The following is an 18,498-nucleotide window of genomic DNA, read 5'->3' on the forward strand; positions in this document are numbered from 1 at the left end:
GTTTGGGGGCCTTGATTCACCCAGGGAGACCATGGGTCCCTTGAAAGGGCTCTGCCCAGTGGATCCTGGTAGCATACTTACTTCTCTCTGTTGAATACGATGAATTCCTTCCGCACGGTCTCCAAGCACTGCTGGAGGTGTCCATTCTGTCAAAGAGCACAGAGAGGGGACCGTAAGTGACGACGCATCCTCCCCGGAGTGAGGACGACCAGACACTGATCTAAATAGGATGCTTGGGGATGGGGACAAGCTAAGCAGCTGGAACATCCCTGACTGTACAGGCGACAGTCTCATGGGGAGGTAAGAGCTGACAGAAGATGTTTTTCTACATGTTAAGCCATTAAATGCAATGTCAAAGTCTTGTTAAAATGGGCTATGAGTTGAGTTTGTTTGTTTGTTTTTACATTTTGGCCACATGGAATGTGAGATCTTAGTTTCCTGACCAGGGATCAAACCTGCACCCCACTGTGGTGGAAACACAGTCTTAACCACTAGACCACCAGGGAAGTCTCTGGAATATGAACTGAAAATCAGGACCCTGGTTTCCTGATCACTTGAATGTTCATGAGGCCTGATTGAGCAGCACGGTGGGGGAGGGGGAATTCAAGGCCGTCACGCAAAGATGCTCATTCTCCTCAGGAACAGGAGCCAAGGACCACGGTCTCACAAATGTTCTAACACACGTCTCACAGCTGCCTGGATGCAGGATGGACGTGCACGTGTCTGCAGGACCCCCACCCGCTGTGGGCCCACGTGAATGCCCACCCAGGTCTCCCCTGGCCAACTTCTGCATTAGTCCCAGCACACAGCCTAGGGTCCACAGTACTTTTAGGGGCTACAGAGATATTTTTTTCAAATAAGCTGAAAAGAATGAACTTTTAACACCGAATGCTATATTTGTCTTCATAGCAATGTAATCATAAATTGTAATGTTTAATATATTTTGATGGAGGAAGGGAAAGTTGTGGGGTGAACTGTGTCCTCTAGAAAGATGTGTTGTAGAAGCAACCTAAATGTGCATTGACAGATGAATGGATAAAGAAGATGTGGTGCATATGTACAGTGGAGTACTCCTCAGCCATAAAAAGAATGCTGTAATCCCATCTGCAGCAACATGGACGGACCTAGAGAATATCATACTGAGTGAAGTCAGTCAGACAGAGAACGACAAATTCCAAGTGATATTAGTTTGTTGTTGTTGTTGTTGCTGATTATTCAGTCATGACTGACTTTTGCAACCCCATGGACTATAGACTGCCAGCCTCCTCTGTCCATGGGATTCTCTGGGCAAGAATACTGGAATGGGTTGCCAGGGGATCTTTTCTATCCAGGGATCAGTCCTGAGTCTATTGCATTGCAGGCAGTTTCTTTACTGCTGAGCCACCAGGGAAGCCCATGATGTTACTTAAGTGGGATCTAAAATATGACACAGGTGAACTTATGAAAAAGAAACACAAGACATAGAGAAACAAAAGACTCACAAGACATAGAGAACAGACCGTGATTGCCAAGGGGGTGGAGGTCGGGGAGGGAAGGATTGGGAGGTTAGGATTAGCAGATGCAAACTATTAAGTACAGAATGGATAAACCACAATTTTCTGTTGTATAGCACAGTGGGAACTATATTCAATATCCTGTGATAAATTGCAATGGAAGAGAATACAGAAAAGAATGTATATATTCTTGCAACTGAATCACTCGGCTGTAGGGCAGACATTAACACAACATTGCGAATCACTATACTTCAATAAAAATAAATAAATTGAAAAAGACGCGTTGAGGTCCTAACGCCATGTACTGGTCAATGTGACCTTATTTGGAAACAAGGTCTTTGCAGATGGAACTAGTTAAGATGAGGTCAACCTGGAGCAAGGAGGGGGGTTCTTAAATTTGATGACAGGTGTTTTTAAAAGAGGACTGTGTGAAGACACAGAGAGACACAGAGAGGAAAATGCCTTGTGAAGATGGAGGAAAAAATGAGAGTGATGTAGCTATGAGCCAAGGGGTATCAAGGGCTGTAGGCCAGCGCCGGAAGCTGTAAGAGGCAAGGAGAGAGCCTCCTGAGAGCCTTTGAGAAAGCACAGCTCTGTTAATACCTTGATTCTGAACTTCCGGTCTGTAGGATTGTGAGTGCACACATTTCAGTTGTTCCAGATCAGTGTGTGACACTTTGTGATGATGGCCTAGAAAATTAATACAAGGACCCACAAAGGGTGGCCTTGGATGCCTCCACAGTATAACACCTTTGCAGAGGGTGCAAGAAAAAAGAAGAATGACTTTTTTTCTTTCTCTTTTCTGAGAACAAAGAAGATAAAGAGAACAGTGAGCAGGCCTGAACATTCCTAGTTTTTTTGCTCCTAACTCTGCATGTCTGTAACTAAGTTTGCTTCACTCCTATTTTCCTTTGACTCTATGCTAAATACATCCTGTTTCTGGTATTCACCCGTACAACACCCTTCCCCTTGTAGTTACACATCAGAAAGAAGGCCGCAAGGCACCGAACTGCCAGACTCAATTACTGGGTTACTGATGCCAGCCTATGACTGTCTTTGAAACAATGCAAGAGGAAGAAATCAAGATCCTAACACATTAGTACCTCATAACCAACTCCTGACTTTGATCTTAGATAAGCTCCTAGACTCCTCATGGAGGTGGGGGCGGGGGCACAGTTCTTGGAGGCACGAGCCTACTGTATTCTCCTCTCCACTGGCTGAGAATTAAATCCACCTTTCTATTATCTCCAGACTCTGTCTCGTATTTTTTATTTAGCTTTGGTGGGCAGAGAAGGCCAAGATTTTGGCCAGCAACGGGTGCTGGGCTCTACTGGGCGCAGCACTGAAGTCACTTGGCATCGTTCTTGGGCTCTTGATCAGAGATACCGAGATTCCTGCACTAGGAAACCGTGCTAACGTGAATGATGAGAGCAAGAACGTATCGACTCAAGCGATGCTCTCACAGCATCCTGCTCTGAAAGATCACTCCTTTGATGGAGGCATTTGATTTACTGCAAACGAAGGAGGCATTTGATTTACTGCAAACGAAGGCATTTGGGAGGGTGAAGTGACACGCCACACTCCCCGCCCACCCTTCTTGTGGCTAAGGAGCAGCTCAATCACATTCACTGGACTATAGGGTTCCTCTCTGTCAGGGTGTGCTCCCAAGACAGCGCTCACCGGAGGACAGCTGTCCTTAGAGCCATCTTTGGATCTGTTCTTTGCCAACCTCTTCTTCTTTTTATGAAGTGGTTTGGATTCAAGAATCATCTCTTCAAGTTCAAATGTGGGATCGCAGTTCAGTCTCCCTTTCTGAAAAGAAGTGGAAAAGGAAACATGGTTTGCCTTGGTTCCGCATCACTGATTTGTATTTTCATTCATTAATTCAATCACTCATTCATTCAATCACTCATTCAACAAGTAACAGTGAGCTACTCCTAGGGTGTGAAAGAAAGTTGTGAAAGTGTTAGTCACTCAGTCGTGTCAAATTCTTTGTGACCCCACAGACTGTAGCCCACCAGGCTCCTCTGTCCATGGAGTTCTCCAGGCAAGAATCCTAGAGTGGGTTTCCATTCCCTTCTGCAGGGGATCTTTCCAACCCAGAGACTGAACCCGGGTCGCCTGCATTGCAGGCAGACTTTATACCATCTGAGCCACCAGGGAAGCCCCCCCCACAGGGGACATATCTGCTCATTTCTGTCCTGATGATGAACACTGACACATTCTCACTGCACATGTCATTCATTTAGCCCTATAATCCCCACCCACCTGTTAATATCCACATGTTTCCTTCATCTTGTGTGTGTTCATTTCATGAGATTGAGTTCAGTTTACCAATCTGGTACTTTTCACATATTTTCTCATACCCTCCTCCTCACGTCATTACTACTTTTTATATTAATATAAATATCATTTTTAACAAATCCATTTAAAGATGCCATTTCTGGCCAAAAAGTGAAAGTGAAAGTCGCTCAGTCGTGTCTGACTCTTTGAGACCCCATGGACAGGTAGCCTGCCAGGCTCCTTTGTCCATGAAATTATCCAGGCAAGAATACTGGGGTAGGTAGCCTTTCCCTTCTCCAGGGGATCTTCCTGACCCAGGGATTAAACCCAGGTCTCCTGCATGGCAGGCGGATTCTTTACCATCTGAGACACCAAATCTACCCAGTTCTCCATCCTGGCTGCCAGGTGCCCTGCAGCTGAAGCCAGTTGACCCTCAGGCCTGCGGTCATCCCTGGGAGCCTCTGGGCTAGCTCCTTAGCCTCCTTCCTGTCGGCCTCCTTCATTCATCCTCAGCAACCACCTGTCCACTCAATGGTATAAACCTGACACTTTTACCTCCCTGCCAAGAGCACTGCAGTGTTTAGAGGGCACAGTCCAAAACCCTTGTCATGATCTCCGGAAGTCTCCAGGGTGTAGACTGTGGTCCCTTCCACCCTCATTCCCTACCGTTTTCTTCTATTTTACTCTGCTCCAGCTATAAAGCTTTCTCACCGTTCTTTGGAAGCTTTTTGCTGCCTGGAGGTGCGTGATCTTGATATTCCCTCTGCCTGGAAAATTCCACCCTGTCTTTACAAGCCGGGTTCCCTCACTTGGTTCGGATTTCTGCACCTCTACCTAAAAGCAGCCTCTGCCTCCTTCTCCTTCACCCCGTTCTCTCTCTGTCTCCTAGCTCGTTCTGTGTGTAGGAATTGGCATCACTGCCTGATGTCACGTTACACGGTTACTGGTGACTCACTGTCTTCCTCTCATGAATCTGAGTAAGCTCCAGGAGTTGGTGATGAACAGGGAAGCCTGGCATGCTGTAGGCGATGGGGTCGCAAAGAGTCAGAGATGACTGAGCAACTGAACTGAACTGAACTGTTATATATTTACTGGTAACTCACTGTCTTCCTCTACCCGACAGGCAGCTTGTGAAAGGGTGGCTCATTGGCTCCCATTACCCTGCTCTCACCCGCCCAGGGCCTGGATCTGTGCACATTGAGGGTGTGATTTAACAAGAAAAAGGAGGTTTTGTGCCCCTGAGGACTCACTACAGGGAGGGAAGCCACCCAACTGGACCGCGCAAATCAGGTCCAAATCCACGCCGAATCCCAGTGAAAGGTGATTCCTTTGGAGCTCAAATGATGTGGCCAGCAACCCCCCTCCCCCCTGCCAGCTTCCAGAGTGTTCCTGAATACCCAGGAGGGAGACCCTGCACAGGGCTGGATGTCATAGGACAGGACCTCACTCACATTGGGCACAAAGCCGGGTGTCAGTGCCTTCTCCAACACCGCATCCCAGTTCATGTCGGCCAAGTAGGGTGCGCTCTGGACGTCACCAAGGCTGGACAGGCGGCTCTCAGGGTCCTTGGTCAGGAGCTGCAGGCAATGAGCAAACGTATGCAGTTGGGCAGGACTGAGGTTCGCAGAGCCTCCGAAGATGGAGTCTTGGGAAAATGAAGGTGCCTCTGCTTCCACGTTCCATGAATGTTGTGCCCTGTCTGGGCTGCTTGTGTTGAAGCATTGTACATGCTCAGTTGCTAAGTCAGGCCCAACTCTTTGTGACCCTATGGACTGTAGCCTGCCAGACTTCTCTGTCCATGGGATTTTTCCAGGCAAGAATACTGGAGTGGGTGGCCATTTCCTTCTCCAGGGAATCTTTGTGACCCCAGGATCGAACCCGCAACTCTGCGTTTCCTGCATTGGCAGGTGGATTCCTGACCACTGAGCCACCAGGGCTGCTTATTGAAGTGTCACGTATGCTTATACCTGTTTACAGTCAGGGAGGAGCTGAGAGGCTAGGCTTCCCCAAGGTCAACCAGCAAGGGCCTCTTTGGGACTAGCTTTTCAGCCTCCATGCTCCCCTCAAGGACTCTTACCCTGGGATGTGCTACCTGCCAATGATGTCTGCAGAGGCTTCCAATTAAAAATAAAAAGAATCAGCTGTCTCGTTTTGGAACGTTCAGCTTGGTAATGGGATGCATAATAAAATTTTCCCCTGGACAGCTATGAGGTGACCTCTGCAGCCTGACGGAGTAGTCTCATTTGTAGCCAAGATCTCATTTTTAGCTTCTCCTCAAATAGAGTTTCTGCTAATAAGGGGTGATGCAGTAAAAGGAAAAAAAATTAGCTGTATCGTATTACATTGCATCCAGAGGGGTTTTCAGGTTTCAAAACACTGGCTTGTCTGATGCTAAGAACACAGCGGCTACAAATGAAAGACAGGACCCAGCCCTGGGACAGCCACTCGGTAGCCATGTAGCTTCAGAGGAGCTGCTGACTGAGACAAACATGTTTCCTCTGAAAGCAGGAGGAATAATGGTAATTCTTCCACTTCTGGTTCATGATTAAGATGAGACCCAAAGGGGGTTGGTGAGGACCTGGGACACCTCTTCGCAGGATGGCATGCCCCAACGCTGGCAGATGGTGGCTGGAATCAGGACCCCCTCACCAGGCGGCTCTCACCGTCACTCCAGCTAGTAGGCTGGACACCTGGCAGATGCTACCTGCTGATCATGGGGGCCTCTCTCTAGGAGCTGCCCCCCCAAAAGGCAGGTGCAGATTTAAACAGAGATGCTATTTCAATGCCTGGGGGTGAAGTTTATGGTTTAGGGTAGAAGCTAGTTCTCTGACTCCCTGGGTGTGCAGGAGGCAGTGTTGGCAGGTGGGTAAGGCTTCTGGGTGATTCCAATCAGCAGTTGGGGTTAAGGACCACTGATGTCTAAAATCCAGGAGCTCAATCTCCCCTTAAGCAATTTAACTAATGAGTAATTCCCCAAGTTGTCTACAGCAGGGGTCCACAGCCTCCAGGATCTAATGCCTGATGATCTGGTGTGGAGCTGAAATAATAATAGTGGAAATAAAGTGCCCAATAAACCTAATGTGCTTGAATCATCCCCAAACCATCCCCCTACGCCCAGGTCCATGGCAAAACTGTCTTCCATGAAACTGATCCCTGGTGCCAGCAAGGGTGGGGACTGCTAATCTGCAGCAGTGGAAGGATTAAGAGCTGACATCTCGAGTTCAGAGAATGAATGACTGTGTTAGTCACTCTTTGCAATCCCTTAGACTGTGGCCTGCCAGGCTCCTCTGTCCATGGGATTTTTCAGGCAAAGAGTTCAGAGAGCTTAGACTCAAGTCCTCTGCTGCCCTCTAACAGCCTTGCGGGCTTGAGTGAATAATTTTGCTTTTCTAAGCCTCAGTTTTCCCATCTCTAGTATAGGGGTAATAACAGGACTCCTCTCGAAGGGCCTGTAAGGACTAAATGAGCAGAGTATAGAACACAACATTCCCCCAACGAGCACTGGCTGCCATCCTCACAGTTCCTCCATTAAAGGTAACTGGTGCCCACTGAGCATGCGCACACACCTGCCGACCACACGCAAGGCTCATCCCTGCGTCTCGGAGGATTCTGAGCGAGTTTAGCCAAATGCCAGCTGCTGAAGAAGGGCATCAAAACCCACTGCCTATGCCAAACTGGAGCTTATCAGAACACAAACAACGGGGCCCACCCCGCCGTTTCTGATTCAGCAGGTCTGTGGTGGAGCCTGAGAAACCGCATTTCCAACGTGCTCTCCCAGGTGATGCTGGTCCAGGGACTGTACTTGGAGACCCACTACTTTATTCTACTAGTAAGAATTCCAGATGTTCAAGCTGGGTTTATAAAAGGCAGAAGAATCAGAGATCAAATTGCCAATATCTGTTGGATCATCAAAAAGCAAGAGAGTTTCAGAAAAACATCTACTTTTGCTTTATTGCCTATGCCAAAGCCTTCTACTGTATGGATCACAAAAAACTGGAAAATTCTTCAAGAGATGGGACTACCAGACCACCTTACCTGTCGCCTGAGAAATCTGCATGCAGGTCAAGAAGCAATGGTTAGAACCAGACATGGAACAACAGACGTTTCCAAACTGGGAAAGGAGTATGAAAAGGCTGTATATCATCACCCTGCTGATTTAATTTACATGCAGAGTACATCATGTGAAATGGCGGGCTGGATGAAGCACAAGCTGGAATCAAGGTTGCCAGGAGAAATATCAATAACCTCAGATATGCAGATAACACCACCCTTATGGCAGAAAGTGAAGAAGAACTGAAGAGTCTCTTGATGAAAGTGAAAAAGAAGAGTGAAAAAGTTGGCTTAAACCTCAACATTCAGAAAACTAGGGTCATGGCATCCAGTCCCATCACTTCATGACAAATAGATGGGGAAACATGGAAACAGTGACAGACTTTATTTGCTTGGGCTCCAAAATCACCGCAGTTGTGATGGCAGCCATGAAATTAAAAGACACTTGCTCCTTGGAAGAAAAGCTATGACCAACCTAGACAGCATATTAAAAAGCAGAGATATTACTTTGCCAACAAAGGTCCATCTAGTCAAGGCTATGGTTTTTCCAGTAGTCATGTATGGATGTGAGAGTTGGACTATAAAGAAAGCTGAGAGCTGAAGAATTAATGCTTTTGAACTGTAGTCTTGGAGAAGACTCTTGAGAGTCTTCTGCAAGGAGATCCAGCCAGTCAATCCTAAAGGAAATCAGTCCTGAATATTCATTGGAAGGACTGATGCTGAAGCTGAAACTCCAATACTTTGGCCACCTGATGCAAAGAACTGACTCACTGGAAAAGACCCTGATGCTGGGAAAGATTGAAGGCAGGAGAAGGGGACGACAGAGGATGAGATGGTTGGATGGCATCACGGACTCGATGGACATGAGTTTGAGCAAGCTCTGGGAGTTGGTGATGGACAGGGAAGCCTGGTGTGTTGCGGTCCATGGAGTCGGACATGACTGAGTGAACTGAACTGAACAATTCCTAGGAAAAGTCAGGAGATACCCAATTTCTTAAAGCTCAGTGAGTTAAAAGATGATTTGTAAAAATTTTAAAGAACCATATACATTAAATATTTCTAATTATTAGAAGTTGGTAGCGGGGTGAAAAAAGTCTGAGGTCTTTGTCATCCCAGATTTTACTTCAGGCCACACCGCTCTGTCCAGCGGCTTTGTGATCTTGAAGTGAGATGGTGAGAGCCCTTCCGTGAGATGTTAGAACCCCGCTGACTTTGGTATTTTCACCACTGTCCCTCCATTCGTCCTCTCGTTCCTTAGTCGGCTGGTCTGTTTGTTTCTGCACTGAGTGACCAGCTCCTGGCCAGGTAGACGGGCGGCTGCCCCCTTACCTTCTTTAGCAGGGCGACCATGCCCTTGCACCACGTGGAAGAGTAGTGGACACGCTCCACCTTGAACATGTTAAGGATCTCGTCGATGGGCGTGGCTGAGTGGATTTCATACGGTCTCTGCAACAAGGGACAACAGACAGCATCAGAGACGGCCATCCACACGCCAGACACAGAGAACAGACCTGCGGTTGCCAAGAGAGACAGGGTAGGGGAGGGATGGACTGAGATTGGGATTAGATGATGCAAACTATTACATATAGAGTGGATAAACAACAAGGTCCTGCTCTATAGCACTGGTAACTATATTCAATATCCCATGATAAACTATAATGGAAAAGAATGTATGTATCTGTATCTACTTATATCTATGTCTATGTATGCATAACTGAATCACTTTGCTGTACAGCAGAAATTAAGACAACATTGTAGATAAATTATAGTTCAATAATTAAACTTTGGCCACCTGATGCAAAGAGCTAACTCACTGGAAAAGACCCTGATGCTGGGAAAGATTGAGGGCAGGAGGAAAAGGGGACGACAGAGAATGAGAGGGTTGGATGGCATCACTGACTCAAAGGATGGGAGTCTGAGCAAACTCTGAGAGATACTGAAGGACAGGGAAGCCTGGCGTGCGGCTGCAGTCATGGGGTCACAAAGAGTTGGACATGATTTAGTGACTGAAAATCAAAAATAAATAATATATTAAAAAAACTGTGTCAATATGAGGGGTGGTTTATTCTTTCCCTGCAGGTAACAGTGGGTGTTCCAATTACATGGCTGAGCAGGTGGCCTGGACCCTAATGTCAACAGTGACCAGTGCAGGAACCCAGTGGGTGGGTGTTCTCTTACAGCCCCAGAAGGGTCAGTGATTGGTGAGGTCACATAGCCAGGAAGCGGCAGAGGCAGGACCCATACCCTACAGCCTAACCCCAGAGTCTCTGTTCCAGACCTAGGCCTGCAGAGAGGAGTGGCTCTCACCATTCACAGCCCCCCACCCTCTGGCAGGCTTGGCTGCATCTTCCCTGCCCTGGCTGAGCCGCCCCACAAGTGAGCAGGGCAGGAATCACCAAGTCTGGGTCTGGTTGGGCGAGGGAAGCAGGGAGGCTGGGCCATTTCCCCCTGCCATCCTTTCTTCTGCACCAGAAGGATGCCTAAGCCCTGTTCACCAATTCCCCAGCACGGCAGAGCACTGAGCTTTCTGACACATTCTCTTGACATTGGAGTGGGCAGATTTCTTTTCTTTTTTTGGCCTCCAAACACCTCTCAAAGCTTGGAAAGGCTCCTTTGACAGGGACCTTGCGGAAGTGGCTGAACAGTAGATGACTCCCTCCACCCCTCCCACCCAAGAACAGCTCTTTCAGAGCCTCTTCTTCACCCTCCACCTGGCTGTGCACTCCAGGAAGCTTCCAGGTTTCCATCAGGGTCACATGACCCAGGGCTGGAGCAGGCAACTGTTTCCTAAGCGTGTATGTTTCAATGACCAAACTGATCCTGGAGAAATCCGGAGGAATGAGCTCATTGTTAATCCACGTGACCTTGGTTGACTGGTATGGAGTTCCTGCGAAGCGGTGGGGGGCGCTCCTGGTAGGTGGGATTACAAAACCTACATCTCTGTGTCCTCAGGGCACCGAGCAGTATCTGTTGCCCAGCAGGTCCCGGAGCAGAATGACAACAAAGATGACGGTCAGATCATTCACAGTTGCTGATGGAACACAGACCGTCAACCTAAACACCATGCTGGGCTCCCATGGTGCATAAAGGGCCAGCTCCAACCTCGTGGAACTTGGATTACCATGGGGCTGCAGCAACTGGAGACATCAGCTGGGAAAAGGGAGGTGATCCTGAGCCCTGGTTTGGATACAATTCCCTGGAAGGAAGTGTCTGTATCTCTACCAAATGGGCCCTGCCCCCCCACCCGCCCTGCCGAGGAAGATGCCTGCCGACATGGGTACACCTGTGCCTTCTGATACATCCACCTAGAAAGGGGCTTCTTCCTGACTGGCTGCCTCCTCTCTCATCTGTTTTACTGAATTGGGAATCTCCCTTCCGCCCAATAGGGCAAAACCCCAAACCATGAGCTCCCTGTGTGTGCATGCATATCCGATTCTTTGCGACCCCACGGACTGTAGCCCGCCAGGCTCCTTTGTCCATGGGATTCTCCAGGCAAGAATACTGGAGTGGGTTGCCATGCCCTCCTCCAGGGGATCTTCCTGACCCAGGGATTGAACTGGGGTCTTCTGCATTGCAGGTGGGTTCTTTACCATCTGAGCCACCACGGAAACCCGTGGACTCCCTAGAAAGTCTAATCAGCTTGCTACACTAACATTCTTTAAATCTGGCTTCAAACATTTTTGAATTTAATAGGCAGTGGAGTACAGTTTCAGTTTTAAAATTTCCACCCAAAGCTGCTGCCTGCTTTCATGTTGCAGGATCCCTTTGCGTTTCACCAGGAACAACCACCACAATTAGAAATGAGAGTGAATATTCACTGAGAGCATCTGGGATGTGACACAAAGCTCCCAGCATCTCCATGAGCTGGCTACTGTGAATGTGACCACCTGGGCTTTCCAGGTGGTGCTAGTGGTAAAGAGCCGCTTGCCAATGCAGGAGACAGGAGACCTGGGTTCCATCTCTGTGTCGGGAAGGTCCCCTGGAGGAGGGCCTGGCAACCCACTCCAGTATCCTTGCCTGGAGGATCCAATGGACAGAGGAGCCTGGCAGGCTACAGTCCATAGTGTTGAAAAGACTTGGATATGACTGAGGCGACTTAGCAGGCACACACAATATGACCACTTTACAGCAGATGAGCCGGAGGCCCCAAGCCCCAGAGCTAGGATGTGATGGCATCGACATTAAAGCTCAGGCAGTATCAACCCCCAGCTCACCTCTGAGCACTACTGTCGCAGAGGGAATTGTGTCCCTCAAGTTTATATGTTCAAGTCCAAATCCCAGCGCCTCAGAAGGTGGCCTTGTTTGGAGACAGGGTGTTTACAGAGGTGATCAAGTTTACACGAGGTCATTAGCAGGGACCCCCCAATTCAATATGACTGGTGTCCTTGTAAACAGGGGGAACCCTAGAGAAAGACCCTAGTACCCAGGGAGATAGACATAGAGGAGACACCAAGCAAGGAGACACAGGGAGAAGACGGCCGTCTTCTAGCAATGAGGAAGCATCTTGATGTGAGGTGTAAAGGGGCAGGTTCCTTCACCACTTCACCACTTCCTTCACTTCAGAAGGAGTCAGCCCTGAAGACACCTTAAACTTGGACTTCTAGGCCCCAGAGCCACGAGAGAACAGGCTTCTATTGTTTAAGCCGCCTGGTCTGTCGGACTTGGTCACAACAGCCCGAGCAGACTAAGACCACTACCCTAGCCATCCTCAGGCAGAGTTCTAGGGAAGGTGTCTGACTTCTGCTTTGTTCTGGGAGGTGTCAGCGCTGTGTAGACCAGGCTTCTGGTTCGAGCAGACAGACAGGGTCCCGACCCCTCTCAGCTCTTCATGGAAAAGATGGCAGTGAGGGGTTTCGGGTGTGGGGTGCATGCTGGGGGGCCCCTACGGGGGCTGCTGGGTGCACGGAAGGGGTAGAGGGGTGCTGTCTTAGTGCAGGAGGGGGTTCAGGAAACCAGAGTTCATGCCACCACCCAAAGACCAGCCTTCAGGGGTTGAGACTCTGGTTTTTGAACTCTTAAGGATCGTTTCAGGATCGCTTCTTCCCATCTTTTTGCCTCTCAAAAGGCCATTTCTCTGATTCCGGTCCAAGTTCCACCCTGGTAACCCAGCTACTGCAGTGTCAGGGTGCTGGCTCACCTCTTCATTTTAGTTTGCAAAACTGAGGCTGAGAGACAAAAAGCGACTTTCCCAATGCCCCAAAGACCCAGATTCTCCTTTGCGGCTCTTTCCATCAGAGACGGGAACTCAAGCACCCAACTGGAGAATCAGCCAACAAGTGTACAGACTTCTGTTATCATTTACGCTTCATTCTATTTCCCACTTGGCTATTTCAAGGCATCTGTGAATTTTACTTGCCCCCCCAGGCCCCTCAAAGAGCCTTTCTCTCTCTCTCCCCCGACTTCTGGAGGGAACCAGACCAATAAAAACAACGATGAGAATAACAGTAACCATAATCAGCCATGAGGCTAATATAGCAGTTAAATACTTCTGGAAATGCATTTGGAACACTATGACTAAAATCTGCACTGCATCTTGAAGCTCCAGGCTCAGCCTTGATCTGTTTGGGTGGTTGTGGAGACGAGAATATTGTTCAATATTAAGATCAATATTCCACCGACTTGTGGTCAAGAGTTCTACTGAGGCTTGGTCTCACTCATTGGTCTTAGGATGTGCTAAGAAAACCGAGTGGTATTTATGAAAGTGAAAGTGTTAGACTCTCAGTCCTATCTGACTCTTTGAAACCCCATGGACTATAGCCCACCAGACTCCACTGTCCATGGAATTCTCCAGGCAAGAACACCAGAGTGGGTAGCCATTCCCTTCTCCAGGGGATCTTCCCAACCCAGGGATCAGAGCCGGGACTCCCGCATCGAACCAGGGAAGCCAGCAGTATTTTTAAGGTGATGTAATTACCTGTTCAGCTGGTGAAAGTGATTTTGGCAGCAGGGCACCTGATAGACTCATTATGGAGTGCAAGTGTATCTATTCCAGGAAACCCAGTTTACAAAAATTCCAATTTACCAGGAAACAGAAGAAGCAGGAAAAGAATTGCCACAGACCTGTTATTTTAACTGCCAGAGCTAAGCTGGGCCTTGGGGACCATCTCATCCAATGTTTTTCCCCCAAAATCTTTTTGCTCAAAATCCAAAACATAGAACAGATGCAAGTGAAGAACAGTCCCCCAGGTTGCTTAAACCTCCAGCAGCTGGAGAAATCTTTTTCCCTCTATGAACTGTTGAATCATTCCTGCAGAGTCCTTTGCTTTTAGGAAGCAAAGCTTGAAAATCCCTTGCTTTATGGGAACTGGAGGAGCAAGGTCAGAGAGTTCACTTCACCCCAGGTTTCTAACTTCCAGCTCAGCGATCTCTCTGCTTCACTGAGGGACAGGAAGGCAGCGTTCGACTCAAGGGCCACCTCTCTCACTTTGCTGGGTTAATAAACCAATAGATGCTCATCTCTGTGGTTGAGCCCACCACTTGGCGTGCATCCAGAGGTTCTTAGTTCTGCTGCAAACTGTAGGCCCTCCATGCATGTGTGTGTGTGTGCTCAGTCGCTTCAGCCACATCTGACCCTTTGCAATCCTATAGACTGTAGTCCGCCAGACTCTTCTGTCCACGGACTCATCCAGGCAAGAATACTGCAGTGGGCAGCCAGTCCCTTCTCTGGGGGATCTTCCTGACCTAGGGATTGAAACTGGGTCTCCTGCATTGCAGGCAGATTCTTTACCCACTGAGCCACCTGAGAAACCCTAGGACCTCCATAACCCTCCTCTATTTCCCAGCACCCCCACCTTCTCTGTCTACTGAACCTTAAGGAGAAATGCTGACTGGAGTCAAAGCCAAGGGTAATACCAGGTGAGGGTGGTGGTTGGGAGGAAGCAGAGAGGGTAGAAGTCTTCACGGCGCCATAGTGTGGATTTTAGGGCTCTACCTGCGGCTGCATGCAAAGCGCATTGTGCCAGGTCATGGGCACAATGTGGCCTGACGTTCAGAATCTCCTTTCGCTCATGCCCTTGAGTTCTCTGGCAGTGGTTCTCAACGGGGGATAATTTGTCCCCCAAGGGACGTCTGGCAACATTTGGCAACATTTCAGTTGTGGGGGTGATTCCAGCTGGTCTCTAGTGGTTAGAGGCCAGGAATGCTGCTAAATACTCTCTAATGTACAAGGCAGCCCCCCACACAAAATGGTATCCAGACCCAAGCAACCATAGAGCTGAGGCTGAGGAATCCTGTGCTTTGCAACCACCAGCCCAGACCATTCAAGAGCTGCAGCAAAACTGGGGATTCTCCAGGGAAGAATACTGGAGTGGGTTACCATGCCCTCTTCCAGGGGATCTTCCCGGCCCAAGGGTTGAACCTGCGACTCCTGCATTCTACTTGTGGGGAGAGGGATGTCAAGGGGAAGGGTCTCTTACGAAGCTCAGCTGTGGATCGGTGGCAGCTCAAGAATCAGGCAGATTCTTTACCCTCTGAGCCACCAGGAAAGCCCATAGGTAAGCCTTAGGCAAGCCTGTGGGAGGTAGTTTTCATTCAGTGCCTGAGAAAACTCACAAGATCACCTATATTATTTTTTGCATTCTTAAAAAACCACATGCCATAATACGTTTTTTGAGGAACTCAGGGGGAATAATTGAGTTCAACAGCAGAGAACAGTTGCTTGAACCACAGGGCGATAATGAATAACACTCACATAGCTTGGATGGTTTTCACCTAGCTGTCATCATTCATTCATTCCCATCCCTCATCACCCTGCACCGGGAGCCCCTACCTCCAGGAGTGCTGACTGCCAGCTTAAATATGCAGATGACCGTGGGATAACATTAAAAGAGCAGTCGGTGATGGGAACTCACTCTCCACAGTCGTGTGCTGGGTGCCAGACCTATAAGGTGTCATTGTGTTGTTCAGTCACTAAGGTGTTCCCGACTCTTTGATGCTGTAAGGCGACTAATATGAAAGCCGTGTGTCCCAGCTGGGCATGTGGATCCTGGGATAACTTCAGTGCCACAGAATAGAATGGAAGGATGTTATTATCCTCATTGTATAAGGGGGAAGCCATGGTCCTGAGAGGTTAAGTGGCATCCTTTTCAAATAATATTTGTATAGAGAAAATATGCCTCCAAATTAGTTTGACATAATTCTTCCTGCTAAAATAAAACTGAGCTATTAGTTGCCAAAGAGTTCCCTTAGTCATCTTTAGTTATGAAATTTAAATGAAATAAAACAAAAATACTCACTGAATGCCCCACTTTTATAGGACACTGAGCTAAGTATTCGGGGAAGATTGGGACAAAAATAACAATAGCAAAAAACAAGCAGGAGAGTCTGATTGAGCATGAGTACGTGATGTTGTGGGCTGAAATCATGAGATTGGGGTGCTTTGAGTGTTTGAGCTGCCACTGATTCGTGGCTGAGCTTAGCAAGAGACCCTTCCCCTTGACATCCCTCTGCGCACAAGTAGAATGAGGGCCTGGACCAGAAGCTGGTTAAGAGCTTTTTAACACTCAGGACAGTGGAGCTGGCACATGGGCCATCAGGAGAGACACCCAGGGCTCCTTGCCAGCATGGTGCACCACCCATGGGACATGGCCATCCGACTCTACCCAAGCCTGGTAGGACCTGAGTTCCCCCGCCAACTTCCACAGTCCCCATGCTCACCACACAGACACACATCTTACCCAGCCCCGCAGCAGCTCGTAGGCCGTGACACCCAGGGACCACCAGTCAACGGGGTAGGAGTACCCAGGGCCTCCGTCCACATACACCTGGAACACTTCCGGCGCTGCCAAAGACAGGACAAAAGACATCACTGGGCATCTCACTTGGAATGCATCATGCCCAAGAAGGAGGACATGGGGCCAGGAGCTGGACTGCGAGGCTCACATCCCATCGACGATGCTACGTAGTTACTACCATCTGTAAGTCACAAGCCAGCTTGAGACAAGCTGCAGGCATCGCAAGCAACCCCATGTGACACCTGGGGCAGAATACAGACAGGGCGCCCCGCTGCAGAGGGCAGTCTGCTGGGGAGTCAGGGAAAGCAGACAGGGAGGAGGGTTTGGTGGAGCATGAATCATGGTCAGCATGGGGAATAAAGTCTGAGTTAAGAGGAAGAGCCTACACTGTCACGGAGCAGGACCCTGTGGGGCTCCTGGGCACAAAGACTTTCTGTGCCCGCCGATTCTTTGATGACAGGAAATGAGCTTCACTCAGTGTCTGTGACCTTCCCTTAGCTCCAACCTGTAGTTTCAAACAGATGCAAAGCAAGGATGGGAGGGGATGCAGAGACAAGGGAGGAACAGACAAGAAACAATAATGCAGCCTTGGGGCAGAGTCCTGGTCCCCTCCCAAGCGATACACATAACATTTTGGAGCTCTTCTGCAGATACTAAAACCCCCACCAGGTGGGAGAAATTAAGGGTCTGATGTGCTGTGCTAAGTTGCTCCCATTGTATCAGACTCTTTGCGACCCTATGGACTGTAGCCCGCCAGGCTCCTCCGTCCATAGCATTCTCCAGGCAAGAAATACAGGAGTGGATTGCCATGCCCTCCTCCAGGGGATCTTCCCAACACAGGGACTGAACCTGCACCTCTTGCATCTTCTGCACTGGCAGGGGTGTTCTTTACCACTAGCGCCACCTGGGAAGCCCAAGGGCCTGATGCCCACAAGCAAGTAGACCCAGACCGGTTAGAACCAGAAGGTGGATGATGCGGACCTCACTTACCTCACCAATAACCAATCAGCAAAATGTCCGTGAGCTTGTCACCCTCTGAACCATTACTATAAGACCCCTCACTACCCACTCCAGGTGGGGACACACAGCTTTGAGGGCATTTGCTCACTGTGGCCCCCTTTGCCTGGAAAAGCAATTTGTTGTTGTTGCTGTTGCTGAGTCGTGTCTGACTCTTTGCAACCCCAAGGACTGCAGCACCCCAGGCTTCCTTGACTTTCACTATCTGCTGCTGCTGCTGCTGCTGCTAAGTCGCTTCAGTCACGTCTGACTCTGTGCGACCCCACAGACAGCAGCTTACCAGGCTCCCCCGTCCCTGGGATTCTCCAGGCAAGAACATGGAGTGGGTTGCCATTTCCTTCTCTGCACTATCTCCTGGAATTTGCTCAATTTCATATCCATTGAGTCGGTGATGCTATGTAATCATTCCATCCTCTGCCACCCCTTCTCCTTTTGTCTTCAGTCTTTCCCAGTATCAGGATCTTTTCCAATGACTTGGCTCTTTGCATCAGGTGGCCAAAGTACTGTAGCTTCAGCTTTAGCATCAGTCCTTCCAATGAATATTCAGGACTGACTTCTTTTAGAATTGACTGATTTGATCTCTTTGCTGTCCAAGGGACTATCAAGAGTTTTGCCCAGCACCACCCATTCAAAAGCATGAATTCTTTGGTGCTCAGCCTTCTGGTCCAGCTCTCACATCTGTACATGATTACTGGAAAAATTATAGCTTGGACTATATGGACCTTTGTCAGCAAAATGATGCCTCTGCTTCCTAATACACTGTCTAGGTTTGTCATAGGTTTACTTCCAAGGGCCAAGCATCTTTAATTTCATGGCTGAAGTCACCATCTGCAGTGATTTGGAGCCCAAGAAAATAAAATCTCTCATTGTGTCCACTTTTTCCCCTTCTATTTGCCATGAGGTGATGGGACCAGATGCCATGA

General features: G+C 48.8%; 1 protein-coding gene across 3 annotated transcripts in view; it reads right to left on the reverse strand.

Moving 5' to 3' along the window:
- STK32B (serine/threonine kinase 32B) overlaps positions 1–18,498 on the reverse strand; it is a 404,174-nt gene that overhangs the window by 27,348 nt on the left and 358,328 nt on the right. For all 3 annotated transcript variants that reach the window (XM_061420791.1, XM_061420790.1, XM_061420792.1), the window contains 5 exons: positions 16,502–16,605; positions 9,156–9,272; positions 5,228–5,353; positions 3,174–3,305; positions 82–146 (listed from right to left, as the gene is read on the reverse strand). In XM_061420791.1, the coding sequence (XP_061276775.1) occupies positions 82–146; positions 3,174–3,305; positions 5,228–5,353; positions 9,156–9,272; positions 16,502–16,605 (544 nt within the window). The remainder of the gene's footprint in view (positions 1–81; positions 147–3,173; positions 3,306–5,227; positions 5,354–9,155; positions 9,273–16,501; positions 16,606–18,498) is intronic.

This window comes from Bos javanicus, chromosome 6 (assembly GCF_032452875.1).
Source record: "Bos javanicus breed banteng chromosome 6, ARS-OSU_banteng_1.0, whole genome shotgun sequence".
Taxonomy (NCBI): Eukaryota; Metazoa; Chordata; class Mammalia; order Artiodactyla; family Bovidae; genus Bos; species Bos javanicus.